This window comes from Centruroides sculpturatus, unplaced genomic scaffold (genome assembly GCF_000671375.1).
Source record: "Centruroides sculpturatus isolate CEXI.00-Female unplaced genomic scaffold, Cexi_2.0 scaffold274, whole genome shotgun sequence".
In the NCBI taxonomy this organism is placed as follows: Eukaryota; Metazoa; Arthropoda; class Arachnida; order Scorpiones; family Buthidae; genus Centruroides; species Centruroides sculpturatus.
Window position 1 is genome coordinate 630,283 of NW_019384458.1, and position 25,024 is coordinate 655,306.

A 25,024-nucleotide genomic window follows, 5' to 3' on the forward strand; every position below is an offset into this window, starting at 1 on the left:
CCTACGTACAATTTATGTAATATTATCGATTCTGTAACCTGAATAAAACGGAAACCTGCCTAAGCGGGAAGAATTCTACGAAAATCAGCGATTTTCTATGTTAAAAACCTGTTCAAACCGCGCAATTCAGACTTAAACAGGTTCTGCTGTATATTATCTTAAGTGTATTGTGAGACAATTAAACGTCATACAACTGTCATTTAAATAATTTTAATATGTTCAATATGAAACGACTTTCTTTCGATACAAGACAGTACTTTACACAAATATACCAAACAGAAAATAAATTTAATAATTATACAAATACAATTTATGTTTATAAAAAGGTTTTGACCTTTTTTTTCTTCTCTTCTTCTTCTTTTAAACTGTAATCTGTCGAATAAATATTTATTGAACTTATTATAAGTTTTATTCTGCAATAAATAACAAACAATATGTGTTCCATTATCGACGAGGGGAGGAAATTTTCCTTTATTTTTCCAAATTTTTTCCTCCTCCCCCATTCATTTAAAATGTTAAGACCTACTCTTTTTGGAGAAGTGTTGACCTACGGCGATACATTCAAAGAATCTCTCTGTACACGAACTAAAACTCGATAGGTTAATAACATAATTAAACCTAATGTGAACGACTGAAATCTTATGTACAGTACAACCTCACGGCTCCGAACTTAGGATTGGTTAGTTGAGCATCACGTGACTCGGATATGGTACCCTAATTTACATTCTCGGAAACGTCGTAACGCTATGTTACCAATCTACGTGTTTTTTTAATTCGATATACCGAAGTGGCGTGGAAAAGAAAAGGCAATTTTCTTGTCGGTTATTATTTATTTATGTATTTATATTATTTTTAAAAAATTTCTATAGTCAAGTGAATGCCAATTCAACCAACCAATCTCAGAAATCCTTATATCCGGGGTTCATTCCCGGACCTACAGGAATGGAGAGAGGGCAACATCAGTTTCACCGGGTTATAAAGTAGCCAAAAATGATTTTCAATCGGCAGGTGTGCCATTTCATAAGCAGAATAACACAATAAAACTTATGAAATGATACCCCCTTGGTATTATATACTTGTTTTTTATTTATTTATTTATTTATTTATGTAATTTTTTATGTATAATTTTTTCTGCCTTTCTTCTGATAATCTGGCATCGATATCGATATACAGATTGAATTGCACATTGTTGCGGATTTGATTGTGTTACGGCGATGATAACCTATCTGTTACATCTTCCTGTCTCAGTCCCGATGATCCGTCATCATCTCGTTTGAAACGTTTCCCGTCTAAACCGTTTAGTTCTTCTGCATCCGAACTGTCGTCGTGTCTCATTTGTTCAGCTTCAGAGTCGTGTTTCTTCTTGGCTGTTGCCATCTCCGCTGCGTGCTTTTTTCGCCATTTTGTCCGTCGATTTTGAAACCATACCTACAAAAAAAATTTTTTTTTAAATAAACACAACAGCTTCAGCAATCGTCCAGTAGGAGGCGCGTTTCGTGGTATCCGTTACAACACTAGAATTAACATAGACAAGTAATGACGAGCACGCGAAAGTGAAGAGCGGCGTGAAGATTTCAAAAATGATTAAAGTAAGAGAGATGAGGCGAAGTGAATAAATTTTAATTTTTGAAGATTTTATGGAGCAATTGAACCGTCGAGTGAGGTTAAATTCAGTCGATCGTTTAAGATGTCTGACCAAACGAGTAATGGGCCAGGCTTGTGGCTAGTTGTCTCCAAAGCTGCGGTTCCGACACAAACCACATCAATCATTGACTGCTGTGATAAGAGAATCGAATAGGGCTCCTAAAAGAATCGTTTGTCTTCATAAATCCCTTAATCCGCTGTCCCTACTGGAGAAATAATAGAAGCGAAGTTAGTAAATGTGTTGTTTCTTTCTTCTTTTCTTCTGGAATTGTTTTGTCTTTTTGTATCACGTTTGCTCAGGGAAATTTCCTGTAAAATTTCCCTTCCCCCCTTCCTTAACATCATCAGAAACTGAGTCTTCAACACTTAAAGCAATGCACAAGTCATCACAAGGTTTGAATTATCAGAATTAGTGCCGATATGCAAGATAGGATAATTATATAATATCATTTCGTGATAATAATGACCACGTTATAATATTAAGCAAGTATAGGATAATTGAAACTGATGAGTCAACTATGCTAACGACTGTTTGTGTATGAGGTCATTAAGATATAACTGTTATAAAATGATTGTGTAAACACCGTACCCATTCTCGATACACTACTACACACCAGTCATAAGTAGCAATGCTACTTTATGCCCTTAAATAAAGGCTTTAAAATTGGATTTAATATTAAACTGATACGTCACAAGCGGTACAAATTTATAACCTGTGTTTTTTTCATTACAGATGGAAGCCTTATAATAGTAATAACTGTCAAAAAATAATAGAAGGCGTGGAATGAGAGAGAGAAAGAGGGGTTTTTCTTTTCCAAAAACAAGTTCGATAGGCCTATCAGGAAGTTTATTGGGGTATATGAGAGAGTGTGGTGTGTGAAAGTTATTGCTGCAATAGAGCAATGATATACACCACTAAACCAATAGGAGTCATGTCAAATGATTCTATTACTTACTTGATTGAATGTCTCTCGTTCTACGTCTATTCTGACGTAATCACCGAGCCAAATACGTAAAAGATTACACCCTATTCTATCGAATTTTACTGTTGAAATCTGCATGTGTAATAGGAATTACTGAATTAACATTGCAGTTGACTGTTAATGATGCATCAACACGTCTATATCACTCGTCTTCTGGGAACCATCGAATTACATTCTATACACTCAGTTCCTATCGAATTGCCTCTCGTATCAAATTATGTGAATCTCTACTTAACAAAATGCTTGAATATCTTTTATTTTCCTTTATTCCCACGTAAAATTGCCCCCCTAACAATAAAAACTTTTGTGTGAGTAAGGGAATAAAATTAATTATTTTTCGATAAATCAGACAATTTTGCTGGGAAATTTCCATTATTTTAATTTACTATTTGCTTAAATTATACTAGAAATCAGCTCTTTTATAATTGTGTATGGTAAATTTTCTACATAATTTTGGAAAATTTAAATTAAAAGTCGAATATATAAATTGAAAATTCATCGGAATAAACTAGTAACATGGCCATGATTTAAAAGCTTATTATTATAAAATTAATGTTATTTATATTAATAAAAATCGATTTGTTGTATTTATAATTATAATAAAATATAAACTAGATGTAAAAATTAAACGAATTTATAAAACGTAATTTTAAATTTATGACTTTTTTAATGCTTGTGTTTATTAATGTAACTGTATTTAATTATTAATTAAGTTATTTTAATGTGAATTAATGTCTAGAAATTTATATACACCCTTCAAAAATACAAAAGGTAAACATTTTGATTTTTTACTTTAATCCAAAATGAAAATTTAAGTGAATTTTCCATTGAAAAATTCCATTATTTATGTTTTGACTCTATTTTTTTTTAAACATATTTAAAGCCTCTTGCGTCTTAAATATTTACTTAAATTATGAATTAATGATAATCAAAATAGTTTCTTAATGTTAATTATTAAATTTTCAAATAATAGAAATTTATAAACTTCTTTATTTTTAGAAACAACAACGTTTATTTTTCAGGTTTCGTTTAGCATTTCTAATTTTTTTTCTTGTTTTTATTTTTTTGGATCGAATTATATGAAAATATATTTAAATTTAAGCATTTTTCTACAATAAAATATTTTTCAATTTTCATATTTTGGTTTATTAGAATTTTTCCTTAACTTAAAAACATTTTCTAAACTTAATAATCTCTTATCAAATGCTTATACTAGCCAAGTTTTTTGGAGACTAATTATTTGGACAAGTAACAACACTAGCATTTTTCATATTTTCGTCTAACGTAGAAAAAATATAATGTAGGAGAAAGTAGACAAATTGTTTCTTAATGAGATTTTATGGTTTGAAAAGGAATCTGGCACCAGAATATATCTTTATCTCGCTCTTCTAATTCTTCTAACCTTTTCAATTTTCAGTGAAATAAGCCAAAAAAAGTAAGTTTTTTTTTTCAGGAAACCCACTCGCATCTTTCTTAATATTTGCTATCCAAAGCGACTTTCTAATGATTCCTTTCTTCTTTTTTTTTCCCATTTGTTTACCTTATGGCTACATTCTTTCTGGCGCCTTTCTGACATACCTCTATGGTGTGTTTAACAGCGCACAGAAAACACTACAAAGTCTACGACATACAAGAAAGAATAATCCATATTTCTGAATGATTCTTCTAAAAATTCATTCGTTCTAAGTTACTTTCAAAAGCTGTGAATTAATAATATTATCCAGTGTATATTCCAGTAAGGAAATCTGAAAGAGTTTTAAGACTGTCATTCATTTAATGCCTCCCCAAAAAATTGTAAATAAGGAAATAAAAGTCGAGATTTTATCGTTATTTTAAAGGATTTTAATGGCAAATTTCCATAATGGCACAATATAATTAAATTTGTTGTAAGTGTAAATCCGTACAGGACATTAAGCGAGTTCCATTTCTCTTAATCATAATTAAGAAATCCAACTCGGAAAAGCAGAAAAAATTCTTTAAACTGGATAATATACCTCGGTGGCAAGCGATTTCTAATAAAATTGTAAAGTGGAGACGAAATAATCAAACAGAAACGAGTCGCAATTATGAAGAAGTATAGCAGCAATAAAGTGATAAAGTTAGGCCCTATTAAATAAAAGAGCTATGGAAATAACAAATAGAAAGCAAATGATGACATGGTCGGTCATTATTCCGAAAGCAAGCCTTTAAAAAACAAAAAAAAAACAACTTCATACATAATTCAAGGCAGTTATTCTAACAAAACGAATAATACTCTGGCTGATGATAAAGTAACGCAGTCAAACAATGACATATTCAAGCATCAATTGGAATGCAAGGAATCAAACCGTTTTGCCCCCATACACTAGTAACTCCATCTGGTGCATGAACAGATAAGTAAGTAGTCAATGGTGGATATGATAAAATTGTGAATCTAGTATTCTTTCAAGACCATTTGTGTCTTTTCAAACATGCATGTACGGAAACATTACCAGGACTGCGGGGATTGTCGTTCTGTTGCTAGATAGATGCATTGGCACGTCTTCCGAAACAGAGCTGTTTTATCGTCACGTTAAAATCCCTGAGTGAATAGGAGGTTTTTCCAACTTTATTGTTGTAGGCAGTGTTAGAAAAAAACACGAGAAATGGGGACCCTTACTCTATTCCTACCACTCCCAAAGCTTATCTTCTTCGAGAATTATCAGAAATTAACGTCTTCGAGGAGGGTTACTACCGCGTAATTAATTAATTAGGACAATTGACAAATTGTTTTTGAGTTATACGAGGAAAAGAGTTATATTAAATAATATAAAATTAATTAAAGTCACCTTAACTTGACTCTCGGACATTCCAAGCGCGTAGGCTAATTTAGCACGTTCGGGTCCAGCCAGATATTTGGTTTGTTCAAAAGTCTTTTCTAAAACATAAATCTGATGACCGGAAAAAGTAGGCCTTGTATGTTTTTTCTTTCCGTCTTTATCCGTCGCATTCTGTGCCACTGAAAAAGATATTTTACACTATTAAAACCCGATTTAAAGTCATTTATATTATTTAAAATGTATTCCTCCTACAAAAAAGTAGAATATTCTATCATATTGATGTAAAAATACTACTTTCAAATGCTGCATACAGCTTACAATTCTATATTTTGAAATGAAGTTCGCCATACACGCTCCTAGTAACTCATATACATCACTAAAGATTTATCTTTATCACTATTCTATGGTATAAAATAATAATATAATTCTTCCTTTTTCCTGTTTAAAAGCAAGTAAAATTATTTTAAAACTGTTTTATTTAATAATATAATTAAATTTTTCTAAAATTTAAATTTTACACAAGAATTTGATTCTCGTTGAGACCATAGAAAGTCTGTCACTACTTACATTATAAAATTACAATATAAAATTATTATATGTATAATTATTGTTCTAAAATGGAACGGGTTAAAGAATTTAATTTATTAAAGTGTAAATTAAAAAAAAAAAAAACTTATTTAATTTCCCAATTTAATTTCGTAGAGGACGGAAGAAAAAGTTTTGTGATTAAAATTCAACTTTCATTCCTAAATTAATTTTTTACACGTTATCATAAGCTTTGTTATATCTGTGTAAATCTCAAGGATAATTGAAGAATTTCTGTAAAAGTTTAATCTTTCCTAAATTACAAAAAGTTCAGAAATTACCAAAATGTCTTCGTGGGTATTGGCAATTTCAAAGTTTTGTTCAAAGACACTCTGATTCTCTAGAAAACTTCTACAAATTGGATCATTATCAGATGTTACCTGATAATCACTTTTTCTTCCTATCTTCGGATAATCCTAAAATCAAATAAATTGAATTTTTGTCCTTTGTAAATTCACGTTTTTATCTCTCTTTTCCAACCTAATACATAACTAAAATTTGCACTCGAACTGTCTTACATTTTGACTTATTAAATGCCCATTTTATGCTAAAAAAACGTAATTTTTATGTGTTTAATGACTTTAAAATGGGAGTTATCATTGATTAGTTTGATAAATAAGATCGAATTCGGATTGTTATTTTTGTTTCTGTGTGTAGTTTGATTGTAGATTTGCCCGTAAATTAATAATTAAATGTATAATTCAGCTACAGATTATAAAGTATAGTAAAACCTGGCCAAGTTGGACACCTGTGGTAAAGATTCAAAGCGTCCAAGTTAGCGAGTGTCCAGGTTAGAGAGATGTCCAACTTTCGATGTTTTACTGTATAAAAATGTATTAAATAATTTGCAAATTATGAATTATTTTCTCTGCATTTCAGCTTTGTTTCATGTTTGCAAAATTCTTCGAAGAAACGAAGAGAAAATAATTTATCTGCTTAAAAACTTAACATTTGTTTATTTTTTATGTTTAAAATTTTTATAACTAAAATATTAAACTAATTAATTGTCGTTTATGTTTATGTAAGAGCATTAAATCGAGGAATTATTAACTAATTCTCAATTATGTAGTTAGACAAGTTAATCATTCTCTTGTGGGCCTACTAAAGTCTCATTGACTAGGCTTATAATTTAGAGTTTACACAAGAAACTAAGGCGCTAGATCTATTTAAAAATGACTGAAAACGGCGATTTAGTCTTTCCACTATTGTTCTTAAACGTTTGCAGAAATACGTTCAATATATCGAGGTATTGTACAGTACCTTCCACCGCAGAAGAAAACTGTTTTCTTCGATAGCTCTTGTGACACTAAAACGACACGCAGTTATGACACAACGTTATGACAGAACACAAATAACCGATGCCTGTTGCTAGGTTGTCGCCAGAACAGCTTGAACCTGCCGTTTTTGATACTTTCCAACATTGACATATAACGATTCAACACCCCGATACTTGTGGATTTTAAAGAGTGATTAAAACACGCCTACGCTAAAGTAATTAATTATTAGTTAAATAGTAAAAAAAGCGGCCGATTAAACACTTAAATTCTATAAGTTTCCTCGTATATTTAGGCCTGGATAATTTACGAAACGTGTCCAAGAGAGATAAGAGAATTTGTAGGCCTAGTCCCGAACTTTACGTAAGACACGATAGGCCTAAAAATGGAGCTAGTAATCGAAATTACACACGGAATTAAATTCAATTTGCGCTTGTATTAATATTAATTGTCATAGGATATTAATTATTCTAATTTAATTTAAATTTATTCAATTAAGAAGTAAATATTTACCTAATTAAATTGTTCTTTAATTGAGAATGTGAAGGTGCATTAAGACAGCTGGCCGAGTTTCGAAGTTTCGAATTGATATTGTGTACGTATTTGTTAAGCTTACTTTACAGCAAATATTGTGTTTGCAGACCACTTTCGGTAGCACAAGTTGATAGTTTCTTAGTCTAGTACGAGATAAGAGCGGAGAAAATACCTTAGTCTCCATAACTATTACACTCCAGAACCGAATGTGATAAGTGGCTGTATCGAGGCAACTAAACCAAACATCCGGAATGTCTCATACAAGATCTGAAACCACAGTTACGTGGAGTGTAATCAAATTACAACAAGTATAGGATCACACGTAACGATTGTTGAAAAACACGAAGAATATTTAGCAGCTTGGATTAGAAGGAGACCAAACGAATTTGCTTTTATTCTATGTAAAATGACGTACTGTACATACCTGCAGCGGATGCGAATCTGTCCCTCCAGAGAGCCGGATTTTGCATCATTCCTGGCCAGTACAGATGCGGTCTACCCTGGAGTTCACTCAGTCCTAATTTATGTAGGCCCCCGTTGGCGGGGCCAAAGTACATCCCGGCACCGACTCCGAGACTGAATCGTGGTAGGGCGCTGAGGGTGCCCAAACTGGGTGCTGAGGTGACCGAAGGCCGACTGAGAATATCGTTGATCCCGTGGGGAGTCGCCGATTGAGAACATGTCGCCGGAAGTCCTACTGCGGACGGTTTTAAAGTCTGTGTATTTGGATAAGTTCCGACAGGTGTGGATTTAATCTCTGCCATGGAGTGCAAGGCGGCCAGAGGAGGATTGCCGAGAAGAAAGGCGTTCTGACGCGACGCTTCCATGTTTATGTTCAACATAGACAGCATTGAACTTGCGCTAGGTGCCGATGTCGCCGGTGTATTAAACTCTAACATGGCTCCGGCGTTAGCAGATCACCGAAATCTTGTCTACCATCTCAACAGAAGCATCTAAACAACTGTACCGAGTGTTGTGCATTGGATACGTCAAATACGACACGATTTCCCTAGCGCGCCTGACTGATACCTTCTCTAGAGGGCGGATCCAAACCGCCCGATCCTATTGGACGCCAAGCGTTACCATGGTTTCGATAGACCAATAGACGAGCCCATGATGTTTTGTTGAATCTGTGAAGGAAACGGAGCAAGACAGACAATATGTCGGCCTGTCGGATGCTTCACTTTCCAACTGACGGTACTTAATGAAGCGTGCTACCACTGGTCGACCCCTTCGAGTGACACGTGGCCGCAGTCGATCCCCTTGTGATAGATAACTCGCAACTGTTTCGTTACGGTGGAGTCCGAGCCGAGGAAAGCGCACTTTTTGGCAGGTAGGAGCATCCAATCGCCTCCTTAATAAAGTTCGCGACGTTTATTAAACTTTAAACGCGCATTTTTTTACAAGTTTTTTCTAAAGAGCTGACCAATCGTTGGTCCCAATCTCTTCCGCGACTGACGTTTAAATCTCTGGTGACGTCACACCGGCGGCGTATCTCGGGAAGGCAACCGACCAATCATTTTATGCCATCGAATACAGTCTTTGATTAAGTAAAGTGAGCATCCCAGTCTATCGTTCCGATGTCCGATTCCCTTCACGGTAATTAACAATTAAACTCATCAAATTAAAATTAAACATAATTATTTCCAATTTTTCTTCCTTTAAATCAGATACTGCAGTTTTTCGGAGGCGAAAAACTAAAATTTCCTTTAAGTAATTTAAATTTTACAACCTTTTAATAAAGAAACACTGCGGACAATCGTCACACGTGTATACTATTTTAGAACCATTTCATTTTCGCGTTACGCCGTAACTAGTGATTAGTTACGCTTTGCCAAAATAAATCTCTTTACTAGCAGTTACAATGTTATCGTTGAGATAATGCTTAATTTATGGTCCGTAAATTAAATATTTATAATAAGAGGACCGTCAGACAAAAGGTTCTTTTTTTTCTTCTTTTAAAACGAATTCATTACGTTGTAACAAACCGCTCGAAATCTTTTATAAAAATTTGATTTATCAATCTAACTAGCTGTTATGGCTTTAAAACTGCCCCTGAAAAGGTTCTAACAAACATAACGATCATTTATATTGGTTTAATAGTCGTATCTCAGGCAAAGGCCTATCGCAGCTCCCTTTTTAATGTCAGCCACAAAGTTTGCAACAATACAAGCGACCTTACTGCTTCTAAAGAGCAGCCATCCAAACTGTAATCTCTTTGAGTCAACTCACCGTATTAAGGCCTATTACCTTTTTGCTATAAGTCAACACCCAGGAACCGAGAGACGGGACAATGGCATAGTTCTGTTGATATTTACATCCGCTAAATCTATTGTTGGATCCCGTAACCCCGATATTTGCCCTTCTCCGTTTTCGTGTGAAACGTACCTCGCTCTGTGCCATATCTGGTTGCCTCCATTAAAATACACGCTCAGAGCTTAACAAATTGTATGCATGGCCTCACAAATTGTGATGTATAAGCTCCTTTAACAATCTTCTCTTTGTTATTACAATGAAGATTTATTAAAGCGTATAGTTTTAACGCCGTATATTCGCTGTATAATATTTTTTAATGTATTATTACGTGTAAACATTTCTTCAAATGCATAATTTTTATAACCTCGTCGAGTGTAAATTTAAAGTTTGCTTGTTGCAACAATTGAATGTCTGGGGGGTGTCGAAAAAGCCAAGTTATGTAGTGTTAGATACTTTGCCAAACTCGTTATCCGCCGCGTGACAGCCTATTAAAAGTTTCGTTACACGATAATATAACCCTTCAGTAGAAGCGAGGAGGGGTGCCACGTATGGTTCCCATGCTAGGAAGTGGCACCGATCGGGGTACGTTATACAAATAGGGTGGACACCCGCTGTCCTCTGTCTTCTTTTCACACGTCCCGACTCGCTAATCCCTGTAAATCAGATTATCAAGAATTGGGAGTCAATGATACGGAACCACTCAAACACAGCGGTGTCCGTTATCCTGGGCAGCAAAACAGCATCACCCTTCACACCTATTGTCAACGTACGATTTATGCTTGTTAAATAGTGCACCATTTATTGCGTCCCGTTTAAGCATAGACGTCGATGATAGAGATGTTACTTATCTCTTTAACACAATCCCCTCGTCTATTATAGCCCTATTGTATAACGGATAAAGTGATCTAAAAGCCAGATATCGAACAATATGAGAAGATTATTTCCAGCTCCAAGCTGAGGATTTACGATAACATTATTCCTTGATATGGTTTTTACATTATTTAAGCGAATTATTACTTTCTCATGAAGCTCCTACGAGAGAACGACAATTAATTTTTACTTATTTGTTATAGGGCGGCCATATTGCTTATGTTTTATCGTATTCAAAGATGTAATCTTCAATAAACTCCCGCATAGTTTTTAAAATTCGATGAGTGAATGCGAATGTTTAATTATTCTCCAAAGGCGACCAGTAACATGCGGGTTTATATGAAGTATTATAGAATTTTCCTACTCCTTTACAAACAAATTACGCTTTTTTAAAATCCTCTATAAATTTAACATCTTTCGGGTTAATAAAATAAATTATTTACAGTAATAAAATAAGAATTCTTCTTCATTTCCTAACTCAAACGTTAAGAAATTATTTAAAAACTAATTAAATTTATAATTACTCCAAAAAGTATTAATTAAATTACTGAATAAACTATAGGTATGACAGAACCTGATAGAGACTTCCGCGAGGGAAGAATATGCAATATTTCAAATGATATTATAATATATAATTTCAGCAAAATATATTAAAGTATAGGCTATCGCGTTATAACTTTATGGGGCCCAGACAAATTTGAATTGAGGGCCCCACGTACAGTGTCGACTTCATACATTTTTCTTTTTCGGAGGAATTTTTTGAGGAAATATTTTCTTATAAAAGATTAATTTGGGACCCCCAATAACAGGGGGCCGCAGATAATTTTCCTTTTTTGCCCTTAGAATAACGCGCCACTGTAGGCTATATTATTTCCGTTTAGTTCTATGGCAAGCATTGTTACTGCATCCAGGAAGAGAAGTCATTTCAGATTTGTATGTTTGCAGCATCACTTAAAAATTTTTATAGGCGTAAACTTAAATTTTAAACATTTCTCTCGGATACAAAGACATTTTTTAATATAAAATAATCGTTATGATTTAAATAAATAAAGTTTTAAGCGCTTTTATAACGTCTTACATACAAGAGGATAAGATACACACCACAAGTTACAGCCATCTATAGACTCTGTAAACCATAAAGTTCGACAAAATAAAAATTTAATAAATTAATAAGCTGTTAATACATCTAAATATTATTATAATTAGGATCCTATCGTTATAGGCTCCTAATTATAATGCTATCTACATATGTTTAAGATATTAATCGTCCATTAATCTAAGTAAAATAATTGTTTGGAAACAAACTTTTCAAAGTTACACTAAATTTAAACCGTTAAATCTACAAAATTTAATTATTGTTAAGCTATTTTTATGGTTATTTTATTTAAAAAAATGTTTTATGAATTCTTTTTAGCAATTTTATTAATTCAAGGAACAGGAAATGAAGCCTCGGGGAATTGATACTTCGTAGAAGGTAATTAAATAGTTAAATATTAATTTGTTTCTATGAATAAATCTTAATTTATAGTCTAGTTCGAATATTTAGAACTTAATAATTTTAAAAAATTTTTGAAAGATTAAAAAAATTAATAATTAAAATTAAAAATCGCGTATATAACGCGAAAGTCAAGTCAAACATGAAGTTAAAATAAATTTAATCGTGTATATACTATAATTAAATTCAATTAAATAGTAACAAATTGTGATGATTTATAAAGATTAATAAACAAAATTTAAGTAGGGGAGGCGAGTTATTTACGTAATAATCTTATGGTAAATCCCGAAACGAGATTGCCCTTAATAGTAAAATCAATGAGGGGGGATGGATTCAGCCGTCTTATTTCTAATAAAAATGTTTTTAAAAAACTATTCATAAAGTTTTTAATATAAAAATAGTTTAGGTGAAGAGGAGTTTTCTTTTACAGTACGTTAGTCATGTGACCTTTCCCGTATTCCTTCCTATTATATGGTGGGACCAAAAAAGCTACTTTAGTTTCATTATGTATATTAGAAGCCATACTGATGGATAAGTCGATGTATAAACGGTATTCGATGGACGTTATCGATTTAAAGAAAGAGCTGACTTTACATAAACCACTTTTCTTTTTCTTGGTCACGTTTTTTTCTTCTCATTTCCTGTTACTTACGCTCTAAATAAATATCGGATTTTCCAAAACAAGAATAAAGCTCTTTTAAAGAGATCACAATAATCAATCGTGATGGTCTCTTAAAACTAATTTACTATGGGTCAAAGGAAGGAAAGTAATTAAAACAAATTTAAGATTCCCCCCTCCACTACTTTAATTCTCAATTAGAAGAGTCTATTCTGACGAATTCACCAAAAATTCTCATGAGTAATTTCTCAATTCAAAATTCTTAAGAGTTAATAGCTCTTGAGAGAACGACACCTTTGCAATTTTTCTACAAATTGAAACTCTTAGACTTATTATAATTTAGGATTTATATATATATATATATATATATATTATAAAGCTTAAACGTTTGTTAGTAGATTTAAATCTACCCCAATTAATGTCGACCGTTCCATCTGCCATGTTGCTGCTGACTAGGTAGCATTAAACTATCTTAAAACAATAGATCTTCTCTCATCGGCTCTAACATTGAAATAAATTGTACAGAACAGCAGTATGGTGAACGAATAATGAGCTAGGCTATTCAGTGTTACTTGTAGGGAAATTAATTTTCTCTCGCTCAGAGATCGTTAATTAAATTTTAATATTAATTATAACTCCCAGCTTCAACCAGACGCAAGTCGAATAGATTGCCTTTGCTTGCTTCCACCCCAGCTTTATAGAAAGAAACTGCATTATTTTAAACACGGCCTATTTTCCCATCCCTCAATTTTTTCCCTATATCTTATATAAAATATATATATATATATCATTTTTTTAAATTTTATAAGCGATTGCCCCTCTAAGAATCGGGCATTTTATATCTTCGTACTTACCAATTTTAATGTAAATTTAACCATTTTGATTGCCATTAAAAAATCAATTTAATTGAGTAATATATATATATATATTATAATTCATAAAAAATACACGATTTAATTAAGTTTCGTGTTAATATAAGAATAATTTATGTGTACATAACAGTAGATTTATTTCAGTTACACCGAAAAAAAAATATATTTTTTTAAATGTAAAATATAATAAAATTTTCATTTTAATTCGGAATTTAATGCAGAGAAGTTAAAGTATTATTTTTTTCCAATGCGAAAATTACTTAAAACGAAGGAAGAAGATATCATTTCCAATCTAAAATATAGGGTCGTAAAATTTAAAATTTTAAATCAGAAACCATAAAAGGAATAAAAACACATTTCTATAGCTGAAGGTCTATATATTTATACGTAACTCTATATATATATATAGAAATATAAAAACAAGCCGAAAAATAATTTGATCACCAGTGAGTCAGATGCCATAATGGTTCGGGATGATGGAAAAATACGATCTGGTATATAAAACTTAACAATATCCTCAGACATTCCATCCTATCGACGATCGGAAATTCTAAACGTCGGCCACAGAAAAAGCTGTAGAAGCAATGATAGATTGGATCAAAAGGGGAAATAAGCTATAAAAGCAATAATGGTGTCATGACGATAGGATCCAGTTCTGCCTAGCCCGTAATATAGTTTTTGATCTACGTTCATTGGACGAATTTCATTGCAGACTCCATACATTTAGTCCTGGGAACCTCCATAAAACGAGAACAAATATTGACTCTGTCGTCGATGGCGGGGAGAGGGCCGATTCTGTACGCTCCCCCCGAACTCCGCAGGGTCCAAAAGTCTCCAGGACGTTTTGCAACGATATTGAAGGAGCGAGAGGCTAAGGAGAGTCGGTTTCTGGTCGGTTATAACAACCGTTTCCCCCTCTGAAAGTCGCAGGGGTTATATCCTCCCCCCACAATCGCCGAAAACAATCCAACAGTTCGACATATGACTCGGTACGGGCGTCTCTGGCCGTTCGTAAAAATCATCTCATTTGTTGGCAGGCTCTATTCGACCGGGTCCGGTATCCAACAGTAGTCACTCCCAGGGGTGACATAGACACTCTGGCCGTTTCAAAAACTGGTTAGGCTTGGACCCGGTACAGAGCCAGCCATCCAATCACCGACGGACTCGAAAAACTACACGTTTATGTCCATTGAGAAGAGAAGTCTCAGCTTTAGGTCGCTCAATCACTGGCAGCGAGATTAAACCGTCTCTACCCAGCTGTAAAAAAAAAAGAAAAAAATAAAATAAACAGGCGAGAAGAAGGCTGCAAAAACAAGACGGTCGGGATTTAGCTTTCGCGAAAAGAATTTCGTTTTACGGATCGTTAAATTGTCCGAGAGAAGAATTGCACTTCTTTACTGAAACCTTTTAATTCGGATTTTATTCTTTTTTTTTTCTTTAAATCAACGAGAAACGTCTATAAACTGCTTTTACCTGATTTTTCTTTACTGCTCCGTTCTTCTTCCTCCCTCCCTCCTCTCCAGACACGCCACTGCTTCCTCCCTGGATTTATTTTATAACGATAGATACACCCCATCTTCTTAAAACGGTTCCTCTTAGTAGAAAATTTTATATACTTTTCAATCTTTTACCGTTTCCTCCAATCTAACTACGGTATAATTTGCATACCGGCTTCGAAATTTTGACATTGTTTCGCTAATGCTGTAACCCTCTACTACAAAATTTCCTTAAATTAAATGTGTAGGGCATAAGAATACGTAAAAATCCATCCGATAATCTATAAAAGACCTCGTATAAGCCGCGCACATTGATAGATTATATAAGAGGGGTAGGGATTAAACAATAATCTTCCCTTTCTCCGAATGGACGGCGGGTGCATTTTCGGAACATCTTTACTTTTATTTTATGTTTATACGCTAACAAGTGATAAAATATTCGATAATTTTATAAAATTACGGTTTATTAAATTAAATCGGCAAACAGAAATCGCTTTCGTATCTACATTTTATTTTCCTTTATGAGAATTTTCGAGTAAATTAACAATTACAACGGACACAAATTCTTTTAAATTTGTGAACCTGTAACATAATTATTAATATAATAATAATTTTCTTACTTTTTAATTTATTAAATATAAATAGATCACGTATAGAAATCAAGACTCATAAATAAACAATAAAATGAAATATTTATATGATCGAAGTAAACTACATCCTCATTGGTCTAGTCAATTCCCTAAAGTTTAATTAGAAAAAAATTTCAATCTCATTTTGTTTAATTTCAACTTTTAATACTTTCCAATCTTCTTAAGCTCTAAATAAAGTTTTAGAAAATAAAATTTTAAGTATTGGCAAAGGTAATTAAGTTTAGATTTATTTATTTTTTTTCAGGGAGCGCGCGTCGAAAGACCGCAAAGATAAGATTATAGGCCTATATCTCATTAAGAAAGAAGTATTTACACACAGATACAAAATTACATCTGTTCGGAATGTTTTTGAAACAAGTACTTAGAAGTATAATAGCGAATTTCTTTTTATATATATATATATAAATTTTCTCTGCTTTAGTTTTAAAAGTGGGCAGATGAAATTCGAGAAGCAGATGTTATAAAGGAAGGAAAGAGCTCATTTAAAGCACTTCATCTGTCAATTGGCTACAAATTAATCTGCAGATTCAACCAGGTGTTCCACTTCATCTTGTGCGTTTCTAAGACAACCGTTCTGTAATTACATTGGGATGATTGCTTTTCTAAGTGAAGTGCAGCAATTGCATATGCAGAGGTCACACGCGATAGTCACGCTTCTCGCTTTCTTGATAAACTTTATTAGATCATTACTGAAATTAACGTGTTCATTAAGCAGAAACTTTGACAAACAATTTAAGCGATTTTTAAAATATCTCTCTTACAATATCAGAAAATTTCGAAATTGTTACGTCTTCTCGGATTCGAATCTTCTGAGGTGCTAAGCTTTTCAGTCGGAGTATAATCAATCTAAATATTTAAGATGAAGAAAGAAATGTAAATTTGTGCTCATTTAAATTGCTAATATGAAGTTGAATTTACTGTATAACGAGTATAAAACTTTGAAATAATACATCTCGTGACGTGAGTGTTTGTAGAAAACTTTCCAGGAGGCAAGTTTCCCCAAGAAAAAAAACCCCAAAAATTATTTAATTTTTTCCCCAAAACACCCAATTTATTTAATTTCCCCCAAATAATCGCCAAAAATTACTGTATTTAATTTTTGGGGATTGTTTTTACAAGTAGATTATAGAACACGGTCGTGGTCTAGGATGTAAGGCTACGTATCTAAATAGCTTTTACCATTATAATTTGTGAAAGTTTTTACTCGATCCCATAGAGGGGAAAATGCTCCGTTTGTCCCCTTCTGCGGACGTTCATGGCTCGTGCACTGGTTTATCAATTATTTTCGAATCCCCGATAGCTCATGTTGATTCTAATAACAATTTTAAATATACTTGAACTATAAAAATTAGCCTAAAGTATTATATAATCACTTATAATTAAATAATAGCTTGCTTTTGTTAAATCTAAATATTTATATTAGGCTATACTCAACGGAATTTTAACGTGGGAGAGTATTTTTCCAATAAATAATTAATGTTCTTGCACTCTAGAATTATCAAACGTTAAAATATATAGGCTACAGTATAACCTCCGAATAGCGGACACCATCCGAATCGAGAAGTTTGTCCGTTGTTTAGAGGTGAATATAACAGAACGGTCTGGAGATCGTAAAAATGTCCGTTAAGTAGAGGTATTCGCTATTCGGTAGTGTCCGTTAATGGGGGGTTTTAGTGNCGCAAAAAAAAAAACAACTTCCCTAATACGAACGATGGCATCAATGCACCAGCAGTTAAAAATCATTCGAGTGACTCCTCATCCTCGCAGCACTCCCGCTCCTCTCACCATTATTTATTACAATAAAACCATGCAAATTAGCCATAATTAATTGTAAAAAAGTAAATCTTCCGATAAATTTAAACCCGCGACAACAAGAACGGAAGAAGACGAGACAACAAATCTTCTAAAAAAAAGTCTTTTATCAGAATATATTCTACAAATTTTAAATTTCTTCGTTAATGGATCAGAATCTTGAAAATCAAAAATATAATCTGGAATGCTCGAACATTTAATAAGACCATTCTCTGCTATCTATTAATTAATGTATAAAGTGCAAATTTCCGGCATCTCTGCTACAATTACTGTATTAATCGAAATTAAGTAAACAATTCTTTCGTCTGCCTCCTTTAATAAGTGTTAACATAGGATATAATATTGCTATTACAGAGAATGCAAACAATTGAAATGCCTATTTAAACACAACTGTACTCAAAGTGTGGCACGCGTACCCGATGGGTACCGCAGGGAGTACGTGTACCACACTTTGGAACACTGTTACGTATCATTTTATTTATAATACGTAAGTATTCACTAATGAAACACTAAGTAACTAAGGTGATTCCCAACGTTTTTCATGTATAGAACCTCTTTTAACAATTTTTTTTTTTTCGATCGCTCACTTCAATATTACATACAATTATATTATATATAAATATAGCCTATATGCAACATCCTCCTACATAATTTAAATCACCTAACTACATAGATCCCCTCAAAATTTCATTAATCCCAAAGGGGTCATTATCGACCGGTTGGAAAACACTGGGTCTAAAGTCTATTAAGTAGTACTAAGGAATTAATAAATTAACACTAAAATTTAGAAAAAAAAATACGAAAAAAGTAAAAATTTACATTAAAATAAGGCTAAAATAATCCATTCTCGTCTACATTTTTACATTGCATCATTAATAAACAACGATCTCGAGACTGAATGTCTTTAATTCATCTGTTGAATAGAACCCATTGTAAATTCGAAGGTAATTTTAGACCCGTGTAAGGCTTTGACACTCAATAATTAAAAATATTAAATTTATAAACAATAAAGACTCATATTTTTTGAGTAGTAGGCCTAATTAATTCATTTACCCATATATAATTTTTCTATAGCTTAATATGTCAAATTTAAATGGGATTAGCTTATAAAAACACTAAAAATAATATAAATAAATCTCGATTTTAACAATTTTCTTTAAAGAAAAGTATTGTGAAATAGGCCTATTTAGAATGCTTACTTTCGTTGTAAATTTATTTTATTTTTATTTAAATTAATATCAGTTGTTAATCTTAAAATATTTACCTTTTAATTCAACTGAAAAAGGTTATTATTCGAGAATTTTTAATTCTTATCACTTTTCTCCTATACAATTTATATTTTATTGGGCTGCAATTTTCAGATTCAATTGTCCGCCTGTTTGTCTGTCCTTCGTTAATCTCAAGAACAGAGTTAGATAGATGAAAATCGAAACCGGATATGGAAAGCTTAGTGGATGTAGGCCTTGATTAACTACGTATGAACTTCCGGTCTGGACTGGAAGTCATGCGATTTTTTAAAATTAAAAGATGTTTAAAAAAACCATTCCGAAGTGTTCTATTATTGTGACGTGGTTGCAACGCTTAATCATCTTTCAGTTGACAAAATCACGTGATTTCCGGCCCGGAACGGAAGTTTTTATACGATTAATCAAGGCCTCCGTCACATATCTGGTCTCGATTTCCATCTATCTAACTGAGTTTCCGAGATTAACGAAGGACAGACAAACGGACGGACGACAGTAAAAACGTATAGGTCTGGAATTTGAAAATTGTAGCCCAAATATTCATAAATATTTGCAACAATTTGACGAATTATTTATAATTTTATAGAATTTTATCGCTTTGGTGTCGATCGTACAATTATTTTTATGGAATTTATCGTCTTGTGTGAAATATCAGAAAGGAAGAATTTGCTACAGCTAGGTTAGAAACAGAAAAAAAAAAGAAATAGAAAAGAAAAATGTAATGCTCCCCATGCAGCTCACCTAGTAAATATCACTATCCTGAAGGATATCTTATCTTCAGTATAGGATTTATTTCTTTTTCTTTCTTCTATTTCGACCACATTCGAACATATTCTAGCTTAAAAGTGGATAATATTTTGCTTTTTATTGTTCCATGCCATTTTAGAATTGCACGAAATGACATAGAAAACTATATTAAGGATTCTTAAATAAAATTAAAGTAAATAAATAAATTTTAAAATCATTAATTAACGAAAGAAACGGTTTATCGTAAGGCCTAAACGTTATTATATATTTTAATGGAGGGATAGAAGGGCNATGGGATTAGCTTATAAAAACACTAAAAATAATATAAATAAATCTCGATTTTAACAATTTTCTTTAAAGAAAAGTATTGTGAAATAGGCCTATTTAGAATGCTTACTTTCGTTGTAAATTTATTTTATTTTTATTTAAATTAATATCAGTTGTTAATCTTAAAATATTTACCTTTTAATTCAACTGAAAAAGGTTATTATTCGAGAATTTTTAATTCTTATCACTTTTCTCCTATACAATTTATATTTTATTGGGCTGCAATTTTCAGATTCAATTGTCCGCCTGTTTGTCTGTCCTTCGTTAATCTCAAGAACAGAGTTAGATAGATGAAAATCGAAACCGGATATGGAAAGCTTAGTGGATGTAGGCCTTGATTAACTACGTATGAACTTCCGGTCTGGACTGGAAGTCATGCGATTTTTTAAAATTAAAAGATGTTTAAAAAAACCATTCCGAAGTGTTCTATTATTGTGACGTGGTTGCAACGCTTAATCATCTTTCAGTTGACAAAATCACGTGATTTCCGGCCCGGAACGGAAGTTTTTATACGATTAATCAAGGCCTCCGTCACATATCTGGTCTCGATTTCCATCTATCTAACTGAGTTTCCGAGATTAACGAAGGACAGACAAACGGACGGACGACAGTAAAAACGTATAGGTCTGGAATTTGAAAATTGTAGCCCAAATATTCATAAATATTTGCAACAATTTGACGAATTATTTATAATTTTATAGAATTTTATCGCTTTGGTGTCGATCGTACAATTATTTTTATGGAATTTATCGTCTTGTGTGAAATATCAGAAAGGAAGAATTTGCTACAGCTAGGTTAGAAACAGAAAAAAAAAAGAAATAGAAAAGAAAAATGTAATGCTCCCCATGCAGCTCACCTAGTAAATATCACTATCCTGAAGGATATCTTATCTTCAGTATAGGATTTATTTCTTTTTCTTTCTTCTATTTCGACCACATTCGAACATATTCTAGCTTAAAAGTGGATAATATTTTGCTTTTTATTGTTCCATGCCATTTTAGAATTGCACGAAATGACATAGAAAACTATATTAAGGATTCTTAAATAAAATTAAAGTAAATAAATAAATTTTAAAATCATTAATTAACGAAAGAAACGGTTTATCGTAAGGCCTAAACGTTATTATATATTTTAATGGAGAGATAGAAGAGCATCGTTTATCACTTCTCAATGTTAAATTTCTTGAGTTGAGAATTTTATTGCTTACATATGTTTATATTTTATGCAAAAACACACGAATTACACCAATTAGAATTGCCGTTTGAGATTAAATTACCGCATTATATACGATATAATAGGTTTAAATTCAGTGGAGAAAAATCGTTTTAGCTTAAAAAGTTATCCTATAATTTAAAAGTTATATTAATAAATATATTAAGAATATTTTAATTATTTAAAAAAAAAACACTTTTAACTTCAGAAATTGTGTGTCTGTACTAAATTTCCGCATAAATTTCTTTAGCAAAAATCTTTCATTTAAGGGTTTCTATAGAATATTTTAATCAAAGTAATAAGCAGAAATTTATAATAATATTTAAAACATTATATTGTTATAATTTCATTGAAATTTCTCTTTTTATGCCTTCATTTTATAGTTTTTATTGCCTTAACAGTGTATATCTTAATCAACGATATTTAAATTTAAATTAAAGTCAATTTTAATTCTTTAGCTTTCAAATATCCCTGTTTTATTCATATTTTCTATTATTTGTATTCACGTCTTACATTCATTTATATTCACTTTCACGACTTCGATACGTTCTATGAATGTTCAAAGATGGTTTCACCTTACTTTCCATTAACGTTCTTACGCTAATTATCACGTAATAATTAAAATTTGACATTAAAAACATCCCGAATTCACCTCTCTAAACTGTAAAATTTTACCAAAAATTAGGCCTATTTAATTCTTTATACATGTAAGAAGGGAATAAAAAGAATTTTAACTCAAACTATGCTTTAATTATATTTTTTATACTTTATTTATTAGAAATAATTTCGTGGAATTATTAAAGATTCAACTTCGATTATAATACAAAAATAGAAGAGGTGTGAGTTTTACATTACTTTTCTATTTGATATTTTCATAATTGAAAACCAAAAATTCCAAATTTCTTCCTAATTAAGAGCAGATTTCTTGTAAGATAAATGTGCTAGACAGATAGAGGGAAAAAAGGGAATTTTTCTTAGCAGATAAAGGCTCAAATATTTCATGAGTAAGTGTTCTGAACATTGAGTATATATTTTACATATCATTCAAATATCTAACATTGCCGTTCTCGTAAAATGGCCCATACGTTTCCAAAAGACTAAACCTCACCGACCAGGCTATTGCGCCCTGCAATGATATTTCTCGAATATTTTATCCCATACACGCGATGCCAACTATCTACTTATGGAATTCGAATTATAATAATATTATTTGGTAAAATATCAATCAATTTTTCTTCATTCTCCCCGTAAGCTCCCTAATTATATTAGCCTTTATTATATTTAAATCTCCATCCTCCTGTAAATAAAAAATTCCGTCTAATCGTTAAGTTGAATGAACTGGTTGAATGTAACTATTTTTCTTCATTTAAATCTAAATATGTAAATTAAACTATTATAGAAGCATACATTTGTCACCAGTCGCTTTATATAGCTAAACTTTAACTCTATAATGCTAAAGTTAATGCTATTATATTGTTATTACAGCACTAATTTTAGTGCTAGAATATTCAAGCTTTATTACTTTTCTAGGTAAAGTTAGCAAGAATCATTATAGAAGCATACTTTTTTCATTAATTACTTTATAGTGTTAAAGTTGGCAATCGAACTAGAACAAGAAATAGATCTACAAAATTATATTANGGTCTATATATTTATACGTAACTCTATATATATATATAGAAATATAAAAACAAGCCGAAAAATAATTTGATCACCAGTGAGTCAGATGCCATAATGGTTCGGGATGATGGAAAAATACGATCTGGTATATAAAACTTAACAATATCCTCAGACATTCCATCCTATCGACGATCGGAAATTCTAAACGTCGGCCACAGAAAAAGCTGTAGAAGCAATGATAGATTGGATCAAAAGGGGAAATAAGCTATAAAAGCAATAATGGTGTCATGACGATAGGATCCAGTTCTGCCTAGCCCGTAATATAGTTTTTGATCTACGTTCATTGGACGAATTTCATTGCAGACTCCATACATTTAGTCCTGGGAACCTCCATAAAACGAGAACAAATATTGACTCTGTCGTCGATGGCGGGGGGAGGGCCGATTCTGTACGCTCCCCCCGAACTCCGCAGGGTCCAAAAGTCTCCAGGACGTTTTGCAACGATATTGAAGGAGCGAGAGGCTAAGGAGAGTCGGTTTCTGGTCGGTTATAACAACCGTTTCCCCCTCTGAAAGTCGCAGGGGTTATATCCTCCCCCCACAATCGCCGAAAACAATCCAACAGTTCGACATATGACTCGGTACGGGCGTCTCTGGCCGTTCGTAAAAATCATCTCATTTGTTGGCAGGCTCTATTCGACCGGGTCCGGTATCCAACAGTAGTCACTCCCAGGGGTGACATAGACACTCTGGCCGTTTCAAAAACTGGTTAGGCTTGGACCCGGTACAGAGCCAGCCATCCAATCACCGACGGACTCGAAAAACTACACGTTTATGTCCATTGAGAAGAGAAGTCTCAGCTTTAGGTCGCTCAATCACTGGCAGCGAGATTAAACCGTCTCTACCCAGCTGTAAAAAAAAAGAAAAAAATAAAATAAACAGGCGAGAAGAAGGCTGCAAAAACAAGACGGTCGGGATTTAGCTTTCGCGAAAAGAATTTCGTTTTACGGATCGTTAAATTGTCCGAGAGAAGAATTGCACTTCTTTACTGAAACCTTTTAATTCGGATTTTATTCTTTTTTTTTTCTTTAAATCAACGAGAAACGTCTATAAACTGCTTTTACCTGATTTTTCTTTACTGCTCCGTTCTTCTTCCTCCCTCCCTCCTCTCCAGACACGCCACTGCTTCCTCCCTGGATTTATTTTATAACGATAGATACACCCCATCTTCTTAAAACGGTTCCTCTTAGTAGAAAATTTTATATACTTTTCAATCTTTTACCGTTTCCTCCAATCTAACTACGGTATAATTTGCATACCGGCTTCGAAATTTTGACATTGTTTCGCTAATGCTGTAACCCTCTACTACAAAATTTCCTTAAATTAAATGTGTAGGGCATAAGAATACGTAAAAATCCATCCGATAATCTATAAAAGACCTCGTATAAGCCGCGCACATTGATAGATTATATAAGAGGGGTAGGGATTAAACAATAATCTTCCCTTTCTCCGAATGGACGGCGGGTGCATTTTCGGAACATCTTTACTTTTATTTTATGTTTATACGCTAACAAGTGATAAAATATTCGATAATTTTATAAAATTACGGTTTATTAAATTAAATCGGCAAACAGAAATCGCTTTCGTATCTACATTTTATTTTCCTTTATGAGAATTTTCGAGTAAATTAACAATTACAACGGACACAAATTCTTTTAAATTTGTGAACCTGTAACATAATTATTAATATAATAATAATTTTCTTACTTTTTAATTTATTAAATATAAATAGATCACGTATAGAAATCAAGACTCATAAATAAACAATAAAATGAAATATTTATATGATCGAAGTAAACTACATCCTCATTGGTCTAGTCAATTCCCTAAAGTTTAATTAGAAAAAAATTTCAATCTCATTTTGTTTAATTTCAACTTTTAATACTTTCCAATCTTCTTAAGCTCTAAATAAAGTTTTAGAAAATAA

General features: G+C 32.5%; 2 protein-coding genes across 4 annotated transcripts in view; one reads left to right on the forward strand and one right to left on the reverse strand.

The window, feature by feature from the left end:
• Positions 1 to 340: 340 nt before the first annotated feature.
• LOC111620717 (homeobox protein Nkx-6.2-like) lies at positions 341 to 8,767 on the reverse strand. Its single transcript, XM_023362705.1, has 3 exons — positions 8,243 to 8,767; positions 5,435 to 5,604; positions 341 to 1,428 (listed from the first exon to the last, which is right to left on the reverse strand). Exons 1-3 carry the CDS (start codon positions 8,715 to 8,717, stop codon positions 1,207 to 1,209), a joined length of 867 nt encoding a protein of 288 aa, XP_023218473.1. The 5' UTR covers positions 8,718 to 8,767; the 3' UTR covers positions 341 to 1,206.
• An 81-nt stretch (positions 8,768 to 8,848) lies between these two features.
• The window catches only part of LOC111620718 (homeobox protein Nkx-6.2-like), a 54,983-nt gene continuing 38,807 nt past the window's right edge, over positions 8,849 to 25,024 (forward strand). For 2 of the 3 annotated variants that reach the window (XM_023362706.1, XM_023362708.1), the window contains exons 1-2: positions 8,849 to 9,151; positions 12,359 to 12,418. The gene's annotated coding sequence lies outside the window, so the exon portion shown is untranslated. The remainder of the gene's footprint in view (positions 9,152 to 12,358; positions 12,419 to 25,024) is intronic. The other variant, XM_023362707.1, reaches the window with a different exon arrangement.

Coding starts and splice junctions, on each gene's coding strand:
- LOC111620717 (XM_023362705.1), bottom strand. CDS start 8,717: ATGTTAGAGTTTAATACACCGGCGACATCGGCACCTAGCGCAAGTTCA. Junction 5,605..8,242: donor CAGATTCGCATCCGCTGCAG/GTATGTACAGTA, acceptor TATCTTTTTCAG/TGGCACAGAATGCGACGGAT. Junction 1,429..5,434: donor TGTCCGAGAGTCAAGTTAAG/GTGACTTTAATT, acceptor TTTTTTTTGTAG/GTATGGTTTCAAAATCGACG.